Consider the following 22,880-nt stretch of genomic DNA (forward strand, 5'->3'; position numbering starts at 1 on the left):
TTAACATGCCAAATAAATGTATTGCTCCTAATTGCCTGAATTTTTTTCGTTTCTGTATCCATCTACTTTTGGGGGGATCATGTAATTTAAGATGACAAAAGTTGCTTATTCAGTGCCCTCAACATTGGTCTACATTTCTCTATCCAGCTGATCATGCATAAACATGTACATGTAAACCCCAAGGTTGGCAGTGGTGAGCCTCTGTAAAGTGTTGGCTAAATGTTTAAACAATATAGGAAAGTTTTACCCGTTTATCAAATTAAACACAAATTTCCTCCCTTAATTTTAATGTTTTACAAGCATTTACGATGCAATCTGGGAAAACCAGTCAGATATCGCCAAAGTTGTTTTGGAGACAATTGCATAATTACCAACTTTTTGTTTTGACAAACTGAGATAACAAGAAAAATCTTTCAAGGGCATTTAAGTTGAATCAATATCCCATCTTAAATTTTTAACCCAAAGTCTTTGGGACAATTCAAGAGGACACTTGCAGTTGCAGCAGCCAAACTTGGTATTTATTCAATTCTTCAAAAAATTAATGACAATGCAAACTCTACATTAGTAGTTCTGTCAATTAAATCTGTTGGCAACTGCTGCACAAGGCATTGTTAGTTGATGGCAAACATATATATATATATATACATTGTATATGTAATCAGTGCTCTAAACTCTGTAATTGCCGAGCTTACGGTAACTGGGTACCTTGATCAGTGCAAGCGCATTCAGTGCCCTGACCAAGGTACATTACCCAGTTACCATAAGCTCGGCAATTACATAGTTCAGAGAACTGATTATATATTATATTTTCGTCTGTATTCTGATCACGGTGCTATGCAGCCCTTTCATATATGAATTTTTGTCCATTTTTTTCAATATTTTCTTCACAACATTGTGCTTGACCATTTTGACATGCTCCCACAGACACAACATCATTAATGTAATAGTTACATATGCATTAATGCTGCCAATGGCAAACATCTTGGAAACAGCATTTTGGGTTTTCATGAGTGACGCAATGCTTAGCATCCTTTGAACATGTACAAAACATATTTCAAGGAAACGGCTGAAATGCAGGTCAACTTGGATTTTTGTTTTCACGAAGTGAGGTTAGCTTCATAACATTCACAGTTGTGCACGTGTAAAGACACGATCACCTTCCCTGTGATTATTATACATTGAACAGAAGGACGTTCATGCACACGAAGTGACGTTAACCTCTGCTTATTAATTTAGGCTAATTAACCCCTGTTTTTATACTAATAACTCTGGTCGGGTGAACGATTAGACATCAAAGAATCATTTAAGGGATTTTTGTTACTTGAAGTTGTCACAAAATACTTATTTTCTTTGGCAGTTTTTATAAAGGAAAACTTCTCTGATGATTTTCTTGAAAACCTGATTTTTCTCAAAGCCACATTAGTAATACTTCATGGTGGTGGTGACGATTTTACGCAAGGTACTGAATTCTTTAATGTGTCCTTTGAAAATTTTCATTTTATTGTGTATTATATACAGAAAGGATGAAATGATACCTGCTTTTGTAAATGTGGAAGGAGCGCTATGAGTTGATATTGACATTACAAGTTGATCATTATGACGTGTGCCATGCATCTCGAATTAAAATCATGACAGTTACAGGTACGAGTATTTGTACGTTTAGGATAAAATGATACTATACTAATGACACAATATCCTGATTTCAACAGGAAGAGGAGGTTGACAAGGATCATTTGGACATATCCATAGCAACTCAATATTTCTCACCTATTGTAGCATCCTATGCATCACTGGCCAGTGAGCTTCACTCACCTTACTCATTGATCAGAACTCAGAATGACTTCCTGTTCGTCCTAAAACAGGTAAGAAACTTGCAAGTATGTTGATTTAAGTATGATCAAAACTGCCGTCACAGTTTATCTAAGTACTGTACAAATAAGTTCACCAAACTCTGTGGTATGACCATAAAAAATTTGGCAGCATTGTTATTCAGCAATATGGCATTAAAGGTAAAGTCCATTATTTGCAGTGATCCTAAAAGTAACTGAAAGAATTATTGACCAAATTATAGAAAAACATATTTAGTTTAAAGATGGTGATGGGACTAGACTTTCTGTAAAGTTATTCCTTCTGGCAAGCTGTCATTTTGAAGAAAACAATGAAAGTACATGTACATGTAGGCCATTTCCCAAGGATGTGTCTGCTCTAAAGGTCGGCTTTAGAAACACGTGCAATCATTGACATGTCGTGCGCTCGGTTCAGTGCTTGACATCGCGTAGCTGCATTCCACTGAGCATAAGAACGTGTTCCACATGCTAACCTCAGGCACAATTCAAGATTTTCAATGTAGAATATTGTTTTCTCAGAATATACAGTTTTCACTGAGCTGAAACTTTGTCAGGTTTGTTCCTAGGCACCCTTTGTTTTTTTAGATCTGAGTACATTTTGTTGCCACAAAGGAACATATGCAGAACTGACCTTGTGTACCTTCTGTACCTTTAATGTTTATAATCGAGCACATCCCAATGCAGCGTATGCAACAAGACGTTTAATCGACCTTAGCGATAAAATTATTTATACTCTAGGAAAAAAGAAAACATGTTTGTGCTGAGTGTAGATTGTGTGTTGAAATTCGAAGGGGGCCTGTCATGTAATAGTAGCGTCTAGGCGAAATGGGGTGGAGCAATGAGCCAGAATGAAGATCCAGAGATTTCCAATCATTGCGGGGGGCAGCCCGCCAGATTCATTGGCCATTCAGCTTCACGGGTTTATTTGGTCAATGAAAGTGCGCTGATCACTTCGCTAGCCTATTTCGTCACAGCTTCCAGCGATCAAACCACATGGATTTTACCTTACCTTGATAAATCGGTCACAGTGAAGTTTTGAGCGAGGCCCTGAATTGTCCGTCAATTGTGGAGGACTTAAAGAAAACGTAATTCATCGCAGAATTTTGCAACCTCGAACAGCTCTGTCAGGCCTTCCGGACGATATCGTTTGGATTCCACACGACAGGCAACTGCTACCCGGGGGGCAGCCGAAGAATGCCACGACCGCGGAAACGAACTTCCGCCCCTGCTTGTCTACAGGCCGGTACTCGGCCCAGTAAGAAAGCTCGACGGGGATCCCGGGCTCCCGCAGTTGCACGGGGAGCTGTGCGCCAGCACACAGCCGCATCAATGACTCAGTGTGGATAGGGAAATGTCAACGACTCCAGTCGCTCGCCACCGTCAGTACCTACAGCAATTGTATGACAAACAGTTTCATCTTCGGCAGGCCACGCCACCCGATCGATCATGGGCCGAGTTAGATGCGGAGTTGTGGTTTACGGTGGGAGCCTCTGCCGTTGGCTCTGCCAGCAACACCGCTCAGATAACTGCCACTCGGCGCGGAAGTAGTCAGGTGTGTTTTGCTTTTAATAGCCCGGGCGGTTGTAAATACTTTGGCTGTAAGTACCAGCACCAGTGCGCCAAGTGTACATGGTCGGCCATGGTTTGCACGTGTGCCAATTCGATGGTAGCCAAACGTGTAACCGGCAGTGGGGTCAAAAAGGGCCGAAGAAACGGGAATTCCCCCATCATGGGCATGATGTGAACCCCGCGGGCGTGACAGGGGTTGCACAAAGCGCAGACGTGAGTATCCCAACGAATGCACAACCAGCTGCTGCTGGTAAGCCAATTTTTGTACTCCCAACTCCAATTAATGTACCCGTATTGCAGAACTGGTCAGAATCGTACGATAACACTGCAGATCAACATGTACTGAGTGAGGGTTTTTCAATGGGATTTTCCTTGGGTTTCAGTGGGCCTCGGGTGAGCAGGGATTCCGAGCCCCTTGGCTCTGCAATATCAAAACCCCTGATTGTTAGAGGAAAAACTTGCTAAAGAAATTCAAGCCGACCGCATTGCTGGCCCCTTTCCAACGCGCCCACTAAAGAATCTACAGTGCTCTCCGATCGGTCTCGTACCTAAGAAAGAGCCAGGCTCGTATCACTTAATTCACCATTTATCATTTCTGCATTGCACTTCTATCAATGACTTCATCAGTCTTGAGCAGTGCAAGGTGAATTATGCATCTTTTGACGTGGCAGCACAGTACAGTTTGCTCGTGCACCTGAAGTGATGCAAATTTTGTGATGAGGTTTGGAGATACCCCTAGCTAGATCATGCAAATGACGGAGAAAGGCCCTACCAGGTCTTACAGCCTTACAAACAAAATTGAGATGACCTAGCAGGGACTGAAGATCGCGCGGTGTTATTTTCTTCTAATTGAGCACATTAACAATAGTATTTTTCAAAGCAGCTTGCTTATCAGATGGGAGTTTAATCTGTCGCGCAACCGTACTGATCGTTAAACCCAGGAAAGTGAGGTTCGTAGCTGGACCTTCGTTTTTTTTCTTCTGCAATGGGTACCCCAAATCGCTGACAAACTACTCTGAAAGATTGGAGAGAGTGTGCGCACTCGGCATGACAAGTGCCAACGAACAAAAAATCATCCAGATAATGCACAATTTTAGGAGATCCGGCCACCTCATGAGTACGGTACTTAAGAAAAGTACTGAACCGCTCAAACGTAACACAGGATATTGCACAACCCTAGGCATGTACATGCATTTATTGTAATAAAAGTGGCTGTTATGGGAAAACCAAGCAAGTCAAAATCTTTTGGATGGACGGAAAGTAAACAAAAAGGCGACTTAATATCTGACATGGTCATCAGGGCATTTTGTGGTAAATCTGCAATCATAGTTATCGCCTCATCAAAACTTGTGTAGGGAACGGTGGTGTCTGCGGGATCAGTAAAATCATTCCCAGAATTGCTGATGGGGACGACAAATTAAGGATTAACCGAAATTCACCAGGAGTCTGTGTGGGCAACAGGCCAACAGGTGAACAACGGAAGTGAGGAAGAGGCTGGGACAAAAACGGGCCAGCAACGCGACTCAAAGCAACTTCATGATCATTTTTCGACTGCAGAATGTTGGGATGTTTGCGAGCAAATTCATTTTGCTCTGCTTGTAATTTGCGAGCAAATTACAAGCAGAGGTACTAACCCTGGGACCTGAATAGCCTACCCAGAAACCATGCAAAAAAACCTTCTTGCAAATTGTGGGAGTCCTTAGTATGAGGATACAATTGCAAAAAAGGGAGCATACTACTTAGTTTTACTGGGGTTGGTGCCAGCTGCCGGCACCCGTGCTGTGACGTGAGACTGTGAGTTCCCCAGTTTGTGGGGTGGCCCAATGCCCTGCAGGTGGAGCAGCGATGCGCGAAGCGACACATGGTGTGATTGCATTGACCGCGGTTGAAGTTGTTATATGTGGGTTGACCGACTCCGGCTACTCGGCACCGACCAGGCCCAAAATCGGACAAGGGGTTGGCGGCAGTGGAGGGGGCACGCTTGCGTTGCTGGTACGGAGGAAAATTTTGATGGTGCGAAACGGGCGCACCAAGCAGCATCAGCCAGAGTTTCGACATCAATAGTTGCCCAAGAGTGTGACGACACACATGCCTGGCGTAATCGAAACTGTATGTCGTACTCTCGCCAACCATATCCCACATGTTGAAGTACAGTAGATCTAATTATGTCTGCGTACTTCAGCAACAAACAAGCATGGGTAGGATGTCACAACAAATGCACAGACTTGCAAAAACTAGAAACGCCGACGTCCACTGCTCGATAGACGTGATACGCGGAGCCCTGCCCACAAACACTAGTTAATGCCATGTTCGATTCAGAAAAGGGGATAACTGACAATGTGCTCAGAGCTGGAGTTCCCGACACCATGGGCCTGAAACTTGAAGAAATGACCGAGAGCAGAGGTTGCGGGGCTAATTCAACAGGAGTAGCAACAGGGGACTTACCCAGCTCCAAAGTTTGTGCCGAACTCCCTCCAGGCCGACTGATGGTAGTGAGCGCTAGCGTTGCATGGTTAGACTCAACACTCGCACTCCCTGGAATCATTCCGGCAGTAGCCAACAGTATAATAGTGGTATCTGGACTCGGCGATGCATGCCGCGTGCACTAGACCCTGCAAGGGCCCTGACCACTGGTGCCTCTTGATGGGAAGACTTGCATGTCCGCCCCCGAGAACGCTCCATCCGTCGGCCCAGAAGGAGCCTGCGGCCCAGAAGGAGCCTGCCGCCAGGAAATGGCGCGGGGCATAACTAACAAAATTGCCTTTGCAAAACAGACAGATTTTTCTCTTTTTCAGCAAAAGTGACTGTGAGTAACTCTCTCCAGAGCTACGAACCTTTTAAGGTCATGCCAGTAACTAGTTAGAGGCATTAAATCACCGTGCAAGCAACCGCGAGTGAACACAACTGAGCCACATAGTGACAAGGGTCTCCAGTGTCCCGCGGTGATAAATTATTTGAAGCTGCAATTTATTTTGCCTCCAATTGATTATTATTGATCTTTCAATATTTATTTCAGCCCATTGACTTTATACACGTTTTCGAGGCATTATTTTTGTAACCTAGCAATATTCGATCATCATTAAGTTACAAGCATTCCTCATAAAATGAAGATAATACATAAATAATTATGTCATGAGGACGTCATCAAGTGATTTATTATTAAATTTTTGATATTTAAATATTCCAGTAAATTTGGTTGGGTGCAGTATTCTTCAAATCATATACTGATGTAGTCACCGTCGACATTGTATATTGTTGAATACCAACATATCGCTTTTTTCATAACATTATCGAAATGTCAAATGTTATTAATTTGGCCTGGATTCTTCTCTTTTGTTGTTTAAAAAAGGGATGTGACACCTGATCTTTGTGGGGACATATTAAGTCTTGAACCCCAAACATGACAGGTGATGAAGTCAATGACAACACCAGACCCTTAACTTACAGATCCCACATTGTGTCTGCCGATGAATGCAAGAGTGGTTTGGAGTGTATATCATACAGTACAACATTCTAGTCACAGTTACAAAAAGTGAAATTCAGTTTTTGCGCCAAAATGTCCAGGATAGTGCAACAGATGTCATCGATAGTGGTCCTGCACTCTCTTTCTTAAATTTTGTATACAGAATATCTGATATGTGCAGTCAATTATTGTTACATTAGATATTATGGAAGAATTATGTTTGTTCAATGCATATTTATGATTCTGCAAATAAGGGTGGAGTTTGCAAACTGATGTCAATGAAGAATACACCCTTTAAGGCCCTATATCTCCTGAAGTAGATGTCTGACCGGGTTGAAATCTTGCAGATATCTTCAAAAGTCAGGGCTTTAGAGGAATATTGACCCGATGTGATGATGATTTCATGAGAAGACAAATCATGTCACGTTAAAGGTGACTTTCTCTACAAAAAACTTTGGCAATTACTTTCAGTCCGATTGATTTCAAACTTGGTAAAGTATTTAACCATCATCAGAAGTTGAGCCCCAAAACTTTTTGTATTGTGATGTCATCAGGAGTCACGTGACCTCAATTCAAAAGTTTATTCTTTACAGTCTAATAACTAGTAAACTATTGGACCGATTTAACTCAAAGTTGGTCTGCACATGTTCGGGGATGTGTTATAGATGAAAATTGATATCTTGATCTCATGTGACGTCTACTTCTGGTTTGACCGGAAGTTGTATTTTAACACACAAATCGTCATATCTCATGCACTATATGTTCAATTGCAGTGATAATTTGTTTTTAGGTGTACATGCCACTTTGGCAATTATTTTTAATCCAATTGATTGCAAACTTATGATATTCGTTGACAGTCATCAAAAGACAATAAAAAACATTTCAGGAACAGCTAAGTGTTTGTTCACAAACACCACCTCTATTTTTTTTCCTATTCCTTTTTCAGACTCTTTTTGTGACAGGTCTTTGATAGTTTTATTTATTTGATTGATTTCAAACTTGGTAGACCTTTAGATAGTCATGCCAGGTAGGTCATAGAAGAAATTCGTAATTATGACGTCATCACGTGATTTATTGTTGAATTCTGAATATTTAATTTTTTCCATATGCTTTGTCCATGTTTTTCTACTAAATTATCGTTTTACTTGAATATTGCTGTTGTTCAGAAGATCTGATTGACTTCATAATTACCAAACCTTCCCACAATTAAGGATAGTCCAACACTATAATTGTCATGATGGTGTCATCACATGATTTATTTTAAAATTTTGAATATTTTATTTTGCTCATATATATAGGTCGTTTACATGTTTTTCAACAGGAAGACTGCTTTTGCACTGTTATCAATTGACTGAGTTTGTGTTAGGGGCACACAATAGGGCCACAAGCTGGAAAAGGTTCCTGTACAAGTTTTCATAATGATGTCATCAGCTGGCAAGTCACGTGACATTAAACGGGCTCTCTTTAAAGTGCTATATCTCAAGAAGTAAATGTCCAATTGGGTTGAAACTTTGTGTATACTGTGAAGGGGAAGGGTTTAGACCCGAATTGACCTCACGTGATTATGACGTCATCTTGAAACAAGTCACATGACATTAAACGATAACTCTTGTGAAGTACACGTCTGATTGGGTTGAAACATTGTGTATAACTGGAAGGGCAAGGGTTTTAGACCAAAATTAAAGTGCATTTCTCAATGAACTTCGCAGATACTTGTAGCTAGAAAGGGAAGAGTTTGTGATGGAAATGAACTTTGTCTGATGCTGGTATCGTTTTATGATATGCATTGAGCTTTGCATGCATGGGCTTGTGAAATACTGCGCAGCGCATTCTTCCTTCATGTTGTTGCTTTGTTGTCAGCTCCCCTGTGATCTGTACTCTGTACTCCCAGCGAGGTCCGCGTTGTTGCAAAATAAAATTTTGCTTGCAGTCGTTGTTGGCTTCGAATCCCTGTGACTATGGCAAAATCAGGTCTTCTACCAGAGGTCGCCTAGTAGCACCAGTATAAGCAACAGTGTCACCCAGACTGCAGAGCTTGACACATTTGCTTTTATATATTCACCTATCGGCTTATGGGGTAATTTAGGCAATTTAGGCAACCTACTGTACAAGAAACAAAACCACGCTTAAAATGAATTCAACGATAATTAAATGGGTCAGAAAGGTCTGGATAGCACAGTGTTAAAAAACTTAATCACAGTAGAAAGTAACGTTTTTAATACCTACATTATACGGAAAGCTTCCGTCACTGTACTTTGAAAGGCCAGTGACGTTCTTCAATAAAACTTTTTGTCCTCCCCATTATTAAATATATTTTCCGACCCTTATCATTTTCTCAAAGCGCGCGGGAAAAATTACGTCAATCTAAAAACTCAATAAAATATAAGAAAGTGGTTTTCGGCAGCGTCAAAGTGAAAGAAAAATGGGGCTTCAAGAAAAAAAAGAGAGCTACCAACAAAGTATGAGTGTATGCTAAAGAAGTCGAAAGAATGTTCGAGAAGCCCTCATGAACTGCCCAGAAATGCCTGTAGTTTTATGAACCAAGAGCTCCCAACATATTGGCCACAAAGAGATGGGAGCGGCGGTTAGTCACTAGTTCGCTGACTCACAATGCAAATAAGCTTGTGGGCTTGTTGACGATCAGTTACCAAGGGCCAAATTTTGTCCATGAGCTACGTGGAGTTCACGGACGGTCAATTTTGACAAGAATCCTTAGGTGATAATGCATGTGTAAATTATCTTAGAATGTCTCATGATACCACTCTTCGTTCCTCACTATATTGATCATGCTTCTGTTGTAATGAAAACCAGCATTGTGCGACCTTGGCTTCCTTGGTCCAATGATGACATTAAATCATTGAAGCAGTGTCGGAGAAAGTATGAGGGAAAATGGCAAATGACCAAACAAGAATGTGATCTTATCCTTTTTAAGCGTACAAGGAACAGGGTAATTTTACTTATGAATCAATCTTGTTGTGAATATTATAATAACTTTATTACTAAGAATAGCAGTGATCCTAGGTGTTTTTTCAAGACTAGTACATCTCTTTTTAACATCCATACCTCATTGTAACCCTCATGTGTTAATGATTTTCAACTTGCCGCTGACATGGGTTTATTTTTTGTGAGTAAAGTTGATTCCATTTGTCGTAGGTTGTCCAGTACTGATCAGTTTAGATGTTCCACTCAAAATGCACCTGACATGTTGGTGTTTCAATGTCTTTCTGAATTTGATCATGTTGCTGAAGATTGTGTGAGGAAAATTATTACTGGTTCATCGAAAAAATCATGCCTGTTAGACCCAATCATACTCTTTTTTTGATGGATTACTTGGATGTTTTATTACCCTTTATCACTCAGGTCATGAATGTTTCCTTAAAATCGGGATGTTTTCCAGAACTTTAAAAGTCATCTGTTGTGTTTTCTCTCCTAAAAAAAGGGGTTTGGGTGCCAAGGTTGAAAACTATCGTCCGGTTAACAACTTACAGTTTATCTCAGAGATACATGTACTTGAGAAAATTGTTTGAGATCAGTTGCAATTGCATCTTACTTCGCATAATCTGTTACCTACATTTCAGTCAGCATATCCAAAGTTTCATATTACTGAAACTGCGTTACTGAGGGTAAAAAATGACTTACTACTGGCTATGAACAATAAACAGGTTACTTTACTTGTTTTGCTTGATTTAAGCTCTGCTTTTGACACACTTGATCACAGTACTCTCTTGAGCATTCTGAGGAAAAAGTTTGGAGTTGACGGCGTTGTTCTTGAATGGTTCAAGTCTTACCAGGATTGGAACCGGTATCTTCAGACAGTCAGAGAGGTACCGGTACTCAATCTACAGAACAAGGAGCCACATTATACCTAAGGGACGGTGTTATTTACAATGAAAACTGTGAGGGGTTCTCATTTGCTCATCGTAATGTAAGAAGCGTAATTAATAAATTTGAGCATCTTCAAATATTAATGTCTGGAAGTCCATGTGACATCATCTGCTTAAATGAAACATTCTGTGATGGGTCAATCAAGGACAATCTACCCACTTATTCCATTGCCAGAAAAGACAGGAACAGGCATGGTGGTGGGGTTGCTATGTGTATTCGAAACAATTTGACTTTCATCCGTCGTGAAGATCTTGAAACAGATGATGTCGAATGCATGTGGGTTGAAATCAAGTGTAAACAAAGACAGCCTGTACTCATCAGTTCTGTGTATAGACCACCTTCAAGCTGTGTTGATTTTATAGACAAACTTGTTGACACTATTCCTGCGAACACAAAGAAATGATTGTAATTGGGGATTTCAATTGTGATCTTTCCGAAAATGTAAATCCTAACCCAATTACCTCTTGTTTTAATTTGTTTCAAATGTCGCAACTTATACATGAACCAACATGTGTTACTGAATCCACTCAGACCACAATCGATCTCATTTTCAGTTCCCACGCAGAGCTCATGAAAGACTGTGGTGTCTTACCAGTCGTAATAAGTGACCACTTAAGTGACCGCCAACGACAAGTCAAGAAATTCCTGAAGATGACTAGCCCCAAGAATACCCACAGCAGCACTCCACCCCAGGCTATAGGATCTCCTATATCCCTACGCCCCCAGATGTCAAACCCCATGAGATGCTCGGTACTGCCCCACCTTCAGTCCAAGGAGTCCTTCACTAAGAACACCGTGGTCAACATGAGTAAGTGCTCCTTGTCCATTAGTAAGGAGAAAGTTCTTGCCCTAGGCTTGAACTTTGCGCTGACTCCCCGGTCCCTGCCCAAGGAAGAGATAATTCAAGCCACTGAGCCCACTCTCTGCCGCCTACACAAGACCACCGCCGATGCAATCCGCCTCAACATCAGCCAAGCCCTTCGGAAACACAAGAACCCGAAGCCGAACACCACCAGAGAAGACCGTTCAGCCATCAAGTCCCTCCGCCAAGACAAATCCATTCACCAAGACAAATCCATCCACTTCCTCCTTGCTGACAAGGGCAACGCCATGGTGGTCATAGACTGGGTTGAGTATGATCACAAAGTCATGGATATACTCAATGCCGGCAGCTACCGTGAACTTCCGAGAGACCCCACAGCAGCCATCGAGAGGAAGCTGCAACAGACGCTTCTCTCCCTCCACCACTCTGGGAACATCACAGAACAGCTGTACCGACAGTTACGTCCATCCAACTCAAGATGCCCAAGATTCTTCGGCCAGCCCAAGATACACAAGAAGGAGACCCCACTATGCCCCATTGTCGCTTCTAGAGAAGGGCCCACCTACAGCACTGCAAGACACCTGGCCAAGATCCTTCGTCCTCTAGTTGGCAACACCCAGTATCACATCAAGAACTCAGATGAATTCTCGTCCATTATTCAAGACCTCCGGCTGCAGCCAGGTGACATCATGGTCATCTTTGATGTCGTGTCGCTCTTCACCTGCATTCCCACCTCTGACGCAACAACTATAGCGAGGGACCGACTCCAAGCCGACACCAGCCTCAAGGACCCCACCAACCTAACCCCAAGCCAGCTTCAAGACCTCCTCACCACCTGTGTTGATTCTGCCAGCTTCCAGTGGCGGGACAAATTCTATGAACAAACAGCTGGAACCTCCATGGGATCCCCTATATCCCCGGTTCTGCCTGACATATTCATGGAAGAGTTCGAGCAGACCCCATGGCCACAGCAGACCACCGCCCCAAGATCTGGCTCCGGTATGTGGATGACACCTTCGTCATCTGGGAGCACGGGCAAGACAACCTTCAACTCTACTTGGACCACCTCAATGGGCTTCACAGCAGCATCCACTTCACCATGGAACAAGAGAGGAATGGCAGCATTTAGTTTCTTGATTTTGAGGTGTCCAGAAGGGAGGATGGCAGTCTTGCCCGGAGGGTTTATCGTTAGCCCACCCACACCGACCGATACCTCAACAGCGCTTCCTTCCATCACCATAAGATCAAGTCATCGGTCCTTTACGGTTGAAGACAACCTGGTGCACAGAGTTAAGCTTGCTGTTGGAGACCCTCATCTAGATGCTGCTGGCCAGAGAGTTCTCGCCACGAAGTACATAGAGCGGCCAGTCCAGAAGTTGGTATTGCTCATTCCTAATGAGGAGACCAAGGGAATCCCTGTCGAGGAGCCAATAGTGCGAAGAACCGCCTTATGCCTGATTGTGTTTTGATTTGTCCCATATAGTCAGGACACCCACTGATGAGTTTCTCTTTGTTATATTGTCATTGTTGGATTAGTTGCTCTGTAGTGTAGTTCTTGGGGCACTGAAACGTCTCTTGAAGTTATACACAGAAACAAAGTTACAGGCTTAATCTTTAAGGTTATCACGAGGTATAAAAAGGGATTCATTTTGATGATCTGAAATTAGCCCTGCTAATTTGGAGAGCCATGTTGATGGAACTTGCCATTAAGTTGTTATAGTGCCCTCTTTGTAATACTTACCCGAGGAAACAAACACCAACCAACAGAGGCATGGTCTAAGTTTTCCATGTAAGCCATGTTTTGTCTCTTATGAGCGATAGAAAAGTGACCAAATAGCCAGAAATGACCAACATTGTTAACTACAAGTCTAGTGCACACAAGAAGGTAATCCACATAACTACTCTTATTGTCATCCGGGTCTGGAAATGAGAAACTGTCTACAGTAACATCCCGATAACTCAAAGTCGGTTAACTTGAGACTCTGCTTAACTTGAAGAATAATTAACTCCCACCTGAAGAATAGGCTTTTATGTACAAAACCATATCCGTAACTCGAACTGCTGACATTGCCGGATTCGTTTACCTCGAAGTTTCTGTATAGTAGATCCAAAAGAAACCGCCGCCAAAAAACTTCCAGAAAGTGTAAACAGAACGCGGGTCTAGTTATGAATAATTTCTGACATGCACACTTTGTCTCTTCACACTGGAACACCTGCAAGCGTGCTACAATGATGATTGATCTAGACATGTAACCACACAGTGACTGCAAAATCCAACTTGCAGGAATTGGCCCAATTGTTACCGTGGGCCCATTATAGCCAGTGCGTCAGCAGGCCAACTGATGGCTCTTTGAGGTGACTGAGGCAATGCATTGGAGATCTTTGTGTATGCCGCACGTGCCACTCGTACAGAAGTTAAGTCTGGCTTAATGGTCTGGCCCAACTGCTTGCGCTCGCCCGTGTGATGGCTGCCCAATTAGAGCCACAAACCACAGCATGCTCACGTGCAGTGGACCAACCACGTGACTGCAACGCAGAGCGTTTGCGTAGCCAAATCTCACTCCCAAAAAATAAACACAAGTTTAAAAATAAAGAACAAAGAATAAAATATAAAAAAGACACCAATAGCATTTTTGTTTTTACGAAATTTTATTGAAGCACAAAAATGGTGTGCCCTCATGTGATGAAAAAAGTCATCTGACTAAACGGGAAACCCCGCCCGAGTACGCACGTGCAAGGTGCTGCATTACGGTGCAGTATCAGAAATGGGGCCACCACAAAGGGTCACACATGCACAATGCAAAAAAAAGATTTGCCACGCAAAGGTACACATTTTAAATGATTTACGGTACATGTATTGTGTTATTTTCAGCCAATTGACAACAAAAATCCTCCGCAAAAATGTCTTTCTACGAACAAAAACTTGTGGCACCAAAGTATAAAATAACCATAATGTCATTTCAAAAGTCATCATAGGGAGATTTACGATAACTGTGCATCAGCGTATAGGTACATGTCATGATACACATCGTGATATTGACTGTTTGAAAAGAAATTGGGACTTTCTTTTAACTCGAATTTGGGATAACTCGAATTTTTTGTCCATTCCCCAGAGATTCAAGGTATCAAGATATTACTGTATCTTTCTTTATGTTTTACTTGGGAAAACTTTTCGTAAATTGTATGCTCATGTGGAGATACATGGACTCTGTAATCTTAAGTTACCGTCTCTATTACCGTTAGTCAACATGTACTTAATGCTTTGTGTAACTTTGTTCTTTGTTACTATATACAGTTTTCACGCTGCCTTTGGGAATATTTGAGGAGTTCTGGAGCCATTAAGCATATGTAAACCTAGCTTTTGTGAGATGTACATGTATACTTTCTGCGATATCCAAGAACCAGAACAATGACCATTGATTAATAATGCTTCAGTCATCACTACAGTATTTAGATATACATGTACCGGTACACACTAAAAAAATTATTTTATTAACATGTGTTACTTTATTTGCCAAGTATATTGTTTATAATCAAATATTATGTATTCTGAAATCTGGCATTTTCACAAGTAAAACTGTAAGAAACATGCATACACTCCAAGTTAACTGACCATTAGCTTACTGTTGGCTAGCCAGTGTTGTAATGTTTCACATAAATTTCCTGCTTGCAGTGTGATGATCATCTGTATATTGCAGTGAATGGCGATGGCATTGAAACTGAAGTGTTTCTGCAACGCAAACTGCAAGTTCTCCATCGACTGGTTTCATTTTACTACGGGCCCATATCTGACCAGTAAGTTTTTGTATGTGCTTAAGTTGCATGTTTTCAATCACATCAAACCTCAGATCTGTGACTGAAACTTACAATGCCAAATGACCATGATACTGAACATTTTGTGTGGACCTTGTTGTGTTGGTTATAGCTGTGTTCCACTGCAAATTAATCAAGAATGACCTTTTATAACAGGTCTCTCCCAAATGTTGTGGCATCCTACAGATTGCCACATGCATCATCATTCTTGATCAAGTTTTTTTGATGTGCATTGCTGCACCGTATTTCAAAGATGCTTTGATCAGCAGTCGCGCTTGGGTAGAATATGTTGCACGCTGTGTGCACACGCACATGATAGTGTGAAATACTGGTAAGCAGTTCCAATTTTCCTACAAAGATGGCCTCCTATGAGAGAGCTATTCTGGTGCTCACCATCTTTGAATTATATCACTTTCAGTGTAACTCAACCTTCTTCTTGTGGCATCTAACAGTACATGTATGCTGTCACCAACAGTTTTCATCATGGAGTGTTAAATATTTCACATTGAATGACAAATGAAAAGTCAGATGCAGCTGTAAGATACTAGAAGAAAACAGCTTTTGTGTTAAATAAATAACAGGTACATGCATATCTTCCTGATGTACATGTAGTAGAGACCGGTATTTACTGGATCAGCCCCTCTTCCCCACTTTCCAAATCAGCGCGGGACTTAACCCACTTCCTGGATCAGCCTGGGACTTCCCCCAAACCCCATGGCCCAAATCATGACTTCCCCTACACCCCGTGACCCAACTTCCCAAACTAGCACTCGCGGAGCCCCGAACATACTTTCCCCCAGGACTTTTTACCACCGAAAAAAATGCTCTGCCCTGGAATCACCGGGAAAAATTAGATAAATTTTAAAAACCTATATATAAATAGGGTATAAATGAAGAAACCAAATCAAAACGCCGACCTGTTTTATCGGACTTTCAGCGTTTGAAAAAATTGTTTCTAGCAGACTTTGCTAAACGATATAACGTCTCATGACCGGCGCCTGCCAAAAAAAGTCACTCAAAGTCGGAGCTCGTAAAAGCAATTCAAGAGAGTCAACGACAATTTAAAAATCTCACTCGCCAGCCATATTGCCAGCTTTTAAAAATAGCTCAAGATAACGACATAGAATTTACAGCCATGGGTGTAAAAGGAAAAATATTACGAAAGGACTTGATCACCGCGATTAAAGCGTACATTACCCCACGGGTGATGGAAGAAGTGGACATCCGGAGAATTACGTGTTTTAGGGATAATTACAGAAATTGGGAACTGATCCCTAATTTTTACGAAGACGACTTATTTAATTTTTTTGATTTTTATAGAAAGTAAATCAAAGATAAGGCACTTGCCGAGTTTAAGGAAATCGGCTCTTATAAATTACAAACGGCCATTAAGATTCAGTTCAAGATGGAAAAACCGGGAGCTGAAACTAAGATCGGCGTTTTCTCATTTACCAGTCAAAATAACACGGTCTTTTCTAAAAAGGGTATTAAATTGGCGTTGGATCAGCAAATTGCACAACATAAAGAAGACGCGGAAGTTCACAAGAGGCTCTGGTTGGGTCTTTGATTAAGTAATAGCTTTTTATATCAACGTTGTGAAGTATAATCCAGTCGGCGTGACTTATATTCCACTACCTAAATATTTAGTGGTTAAAACGGCAATTATTAACGTCCAAAATAAAAGTGACCAGGAGTGCATCTGTTGGGCGTTGAGATCTGCTTTAAAAATATATTCAGACAATGTCAGGTATCAGTTAGAAACAAATCCAAATTACAAAATAAATAACGAGTGTACCTCGACTTACACAAAAGAAGACGGCCTAAATTTCAAAAGCGTAGACTTTCCCACGCCCATTTCACAAATTTCGCGAATCGAATCACAAAATAATTAATGTATTTGGTTATACTGAGAAAGAGGGCACTTATGTGCTGTACAAGACCAAAAGCGAAGAAGAGCCCATTAATTTACTTTATTTTACCAAAGGTGAAATAAGTCATTATTGCTGGATTAAACAATCGGTTAATGTGCGATGTTACAAAACACACCGGTAAATTATACTGGTGTTTCAAATGCCTGTCTCACTTTCAAAGTGAAGAAAGATTCACCGGACCTCGAGAAGATTGTCAAAGAATTGACACAGCGGCATGTAGAGTCGAAATGCTTGCCAAGGCAAAAATATTATCAAGTTTAAAAATTATAAAAACAAGCAGAACGCCCCTTTTATAATTTATGCAGATTTTGAGTCTGTTTTAGAAAGTTACTGCCAAAAGAATTAAACATGGTCAAAACACAAATCCATAAGCCTTGCGGCTATTCTTACGCAGTCGTTAGATGCGACGGGGTTTGCCCTTCACACGAGACTTACAGAGGTAAAAATGCTGCAGTTAAATTTCTCCAGTCGCTTTCCAGAGAAGTCGCCACGATTAACAAAACATTTGCAAATCCTAAGCCGATTATTTGGTCTGACAAATTACAAAAAATCTATGAAAATTGTAACCGCTGCTGGATCTGTGAAAAGCTTATCGGCAAGAATAGCGAAGATCAGTGCCAGTGCCCAATTCCCGATGAACCACAAAGAAAAGAAGAAAAAATTGCCTTTAGTGTATTAATGAAAAAAGCGGTTAAAAAGACTTTATTTGCATGACATGTAAAAAGCCAATCAATAAATTTCACAAGGTTAGAGACCTATACGTAGAAACGAACGTGCTGTTATTAGCGGGTGTATTTGAGAACTTCCGCGAAGTCTGTAAACAGCGCTATGACCTTGACCCAGCCAACTACATGTATTACACGTTACTGGGCCTGTCGTGGGATGCATTGTTAAAGCACTCAGGCATACAATTGGAACTACTGACAAATATAGACAAGCACTTATTTTTTGAGGGGTGGCATTTCTAGCGTGGGTGCAAAGCGCTATGCCAAGGCGAACAATATGAGTTTACTAGACCATGACCCAGCTAGAGTCACATATCATGTATTTAGACGCAAACGGTTGGGCCATGAGCCAGGCTTTGCCTTTTAAAGATTTCAGTTGGATTCAGGACGTGACTATATTTACTCCAGAGTATATCTCGAAAATTTGTCCAAGCGCGTCCAAAGGTTATATGCTCGAAGTGACATTAGGTTATCCGCAGCACTTACACGATTTACACAATCACTTCCCACTCGCCCCCGAAAATATATCGATGAATGGCTGTCAGCGTATCAAAGGGATTTAATGGCAAAAGGCGAGCGAATTAGATAGATAGATAAACTCATGTCAACTTTAAACACAAAAAATAAATATGTGGTTCATTACCGAACTTTACAGAAATATTAAGAACTAGGCCTAGGATTAAAAAAGGTGCATTGCGTCGTGTCTTTTAAACAGGAGCCTTGGATGAAAAGTTATATTGATAAAAATAATGAGTTATGAAAAATAACCAAATCTAATTTTGAGAAGGATTTTTTTAAATTGATGAATAATTCGGTCTTTGGCAAGACGATGGAAAACGTGTGCTATCGTATGGACGGGCATTTATTGCGAGACTTGCTAGATGCCGAAAAATACCAGAAGTTAACTTTTAAACCAAATTACAAATCTACCTCGCCATTTCAGGAGTGCGAGCTTTCTTTTGTGGAAATGTATCAAATTAAAACTAAATTAAATAAGCCCATTTATTGCAGTGTAAGCGTGTTAGATTTATCGAAAACTTTAATGTATGACTTCTATTATAATACATTAAAGGCTGAATTCCTTTCAGATGTGCATCTTTTATACACTGACACGGATGCTTTATTAGTTCAATTTGAAACGGGTAATTTAAACAAGTATATGTACCTATGCAAAAAGCATAAATTATTTGACTTTAGTAATTACCCAACCGATCATAAACTTTGATTCAAAAAAAGGTCATTGGTAAATGGAAAGATGAATTTGGTGGTCAAACAATTTCGGAGGTAATTTGCATTAGACCAAAAATGTACTTGATCTTAACGGAAGATCAAAATTTAAAGAAGGCAAAAGGCGTTACTAAAGTTATAACCGAGAAACGGTTATCACACGCCGCGTATAAAAGTTGTCTAATTGACTGAGTGCAACAGTTCCATAAACAGCAATTATTGAAATCAGATAAACATCAAATGTACACCATCACGCAAAATAAATTAAGCCTGTAGCCATTAGATACAAAGCGCTATATATTACCAAACGGCATGAAAACTTTAGCTCACAGGCATTATTTAGCGGGTGGTAATTCGGTGTCATCAGGTACCAGATACTTCTATTTGGCCCTTTTAATAAATAATATAAAGTGGGGCCCATTTTTATCCACCTGCCATTGACTCGTTTAAATTGGCTAGTGCGTTTTTCAATTTGACAAACGTCAACTGACCAGACTGGATCGGTCGCTCTTCTAATGGTGCCACCCTCTTGCTCGCCCAGGTAAAATAAATACCTAACGACCATTACTTGGAGGTAATTCTCGCTTGCTCGCTTTTGGAGGCACACTCTGTATTTGTTTCACTTGGTCTAATTTGATAGCTTCTGTGGGCTCTTTGTCGATTAAATGCGATTTCACGACCTGGGGCAAACGCTGTACCCATTCTACATTTCGCTCACCCACATTTAACATTTCTTGAGCATATTGATGACTAAATAAACGCTCGGCCAATGTACGGTTAAACCTTTCCACGATCCCCTGCGACCTATGAACGTCTGGCTCGCCCACTTGAATTTCTACTTTATTTTTTGTCAGTAACTTTTTAAACTGGCCTTTAAATTCAGATCTAGAGTCTACCATTATAAATTTAGGCCAGGTTAGCGGCGATCGCTCGTAAATTTGTTTCACGGCTTCAGACGTTTGCTCAGCGGTTTTATTGGTCAATGGCTCAACTTCTATGTTACACAAGCTGACGTCTACTACGGTCAAAGTGTATTTAAAAGTTTTACGATTCACTCGGTCACAAGGTAAGTATAATATATCCATTAGATGCGCATAATTAGGCTCCACTGATTCCGATTGCAATGTCATAGGCCGCGGTACGTACTTTGGCGTGGGTAAATATATTTGCCAAATTGCCTGCTTTTTTAGCCAGTTTTTAATAACTGATTTGTCTGCACCCTTCTTTTCGTGTAAATGGCCGACAGGACTTTCGCCTCGCCAATAGCCTCGCGGGCTGTAAAATTATTTTGAAAATACTCGCTCCATTTTAAATAAAGTTAACTTATCCGATAAGCTAAGAAACCGACTAAAAAATCAACTGGTAGAAATTCAAACCGATCAAACAAATATCGAACAAATGCTGGGTGACATACGCGCAGATATCGATCACATTGGTGACATGGTCTTAGAGATTCAAAGTGAAATGTTTAGAAAGAAAAAATAAATTAATGGAATATGAAGATCTATTTTTCGCAGCTGGCATATCCTTTATTCCGTTATCATTCCTGTTTAAAATTTTTAAGTAAAATATAAATAATATATATTAAGAAAATGTCGCATCAATACACTAAAAAATTAAATCCGAGTCTAAGGCTCAAAGCACCTCGCGCGATTAAAGGCGAAAGACGCGAAGTAACCATCACCCATAACTCGAGCACAATAGCTGCGGGTCATACGTTAAACGTAAAATTCCCCGCGTTAGGAATGAATGACGTAATAGTACCCAGCACGGCAAAGTTGGCTTTTAAACTCGATCTAGACGGAGCATCAGACAATAACAGAACTGTGTGTAACAATGTGGCGCGAAATTTGATCTCGGAAATCGGCGTGAGTCTCCAGGGCAATAAAATCGTGAGTTACAGAGACGCGGAGGTATTTCATAATCTTAAGGACAATTGGCTACCTCTGTCGCAGACAAAAAATGGCATACTTCGGTATAGAACGGGAAAACGTGGCAAAGTTACGACTCGGGGCAGGCGACAAAAACGAAGCCGCAAACAATGGCAAAGATAAAGCAATTGCAGACGCTTTTAAAAATAGATACACGATACCTTTAGACACGCTGATTTTGACGGACCACACCCCTTTTTATTTGTCGGGTTTTAGAGAGCCTCTGACGTATCAGTTGACATTTAACGGTCACGACAAAGTGGTCAATTCGACAGATACAGCCGCAGAGTATTCAATTTTTTTGATTTGACCTTGGAATACGAAGTCGTCACCAATCGAGATTTGGCGCAGGCCCTGGGGAGCAAGCACAAGGGACTCGCCTATTACTTATTCAACAGGATACACCTGTGGAAAAAACAAGCGGTGAATAAGTTGGATACGTTATGGAATATTAATATCGATCAAACGATCAAGAGCTTGAAAGGTGTCTTGATTCTGTTTAGAGATCCGGCTGTCAAAAATCCTCAACGATTTTATAACCCGCACGTTACAAAGACGGTAGTAACGGTTGAAGGTAAGCCAAATCAGCTGTATTCACAGGGACTTTTTGAATATCAACACTGGCCAGATATTAATAAGTATTTTGGCAATTCGTTCGGATATCGAGTCGGCTCGCACGGTAGTCAAAGATTTAAATTTAACCAGGGTTGATATGGCTGAATATCTAAAAGATAAATACCGTCTGTGGCTCGATTTCAGAAGTTCGGACGATAACTCGGCTCATGGGTTGGGTAGCCTCTCGGGGGTCATGGCGATATCTCTATACAGATGGAACACGAAGCTGAAACCGCGGGTCCTTTAACCACTTCGTGCCGGGGCATTTTTCAACGTTGAGGATGCTGGGCCGGCATGACAATCATTTTTTCAGTTTTCAAAATCCTTCAACAATTCATCATTCCATTTAACAGTCGTTTATAGCCACACAGAGTAATCTTTAGGCACTACTCTAAGTTGACAGGTGACCTTCATTGACGCCCGAATATTTCAGCCAGGCTTGCAGCCTTGTAAACAGAGCCCAGATTGTGCGGTGTTATACAACTGTCTTTTGTTCACGAACCTGGCTCAGTGCACTGCTGACCTCTTTTCAATAGGGGCCAGATTAGCATGCAGCGGTGCTGTGTGGCTCATCCCTGCGGTGGTGGAGAGCTTTTGTCCCCGGTGGTAATCCGCTTGCTCTAAATGCCCCAAACCCTGGTATACCGTTATATTATAAATCAGACAATGGGACATTTACTAAGCGAATATTGTTACTAGTACGGCGTGTACCTATCTCTGTTGGCAGCTTTGTTAATTACCACTAAACATTTGGAGTTCAACAAATTCAGACAGTAACTAAACTAAAATTAAAAAATTAAAAAATTAAAAACCCCAAACGCATAGAACAAGGTAAAAGAAATTAGCCGAGCATAACAAAAAAAAATGAAGCAGCAGTTGGCCAAGATGAAATTAGGCAAAGCAAGCGAACCGAGCCCCAGGAAATGAAATTTATGAAACGGTTTCGGAAAATAGAAATCTGACATTGGGTGGTTTAGCGATTGATGCAGTTGCTGTATTTTTAATTTTGAAAAATAAATCAACGCCTATGAAAATTCAATCAATTGTTCAA

The 22,880-nt window shown here is 41.0% G+C and overlaps 1 protein-coding gene across 3 annotated transcripts in view; it reads left to right on the forward strand.

Moving 5' to 3' along the window:
* The window catches only part of hps1 (HPS1 biogenesis of lysosomal organelles complex 3 subunit 1), a 103,271-nt gene that overhangs the window by 2,794 nt on the left and 77,597 nt on the right, over positions 1 to 22,880 (forward strand). For all 3 annotated transcript variants that reach the window (XM_022254424.2, XM_022254423.2, XM_022254425.2), the window contains 2 exons: positions 1,710 to 1,862; positions 15,261 to 15,382. In XM_022254424.2, the coding sequence (XP_022110116.2) occupies positions 1,710 to 1,862; positions 15,261 to 15,382 (275 nt within the window). The remainder of the gene's footprint in view (positions 1 to 1,709; positions 1,863 to 15,260; positions 15,383 to 22,880) is intronic.

The sequence above is a fragment of the Acanthaster planci genome, linkage group LG13 (genome assembly GCF_054643075.1).
Source record: "Acanthaster planci isolate LZ-2023a linkage group LG13, COTS_SCS, whole genome shotgun sequence".
Lineage (NCBI taxonomy): Eukaryota > Metazoa > Echinodermata > Asteroidea > Valvatida > Acanthasteridae > Acanthaster > Acanthaster planci.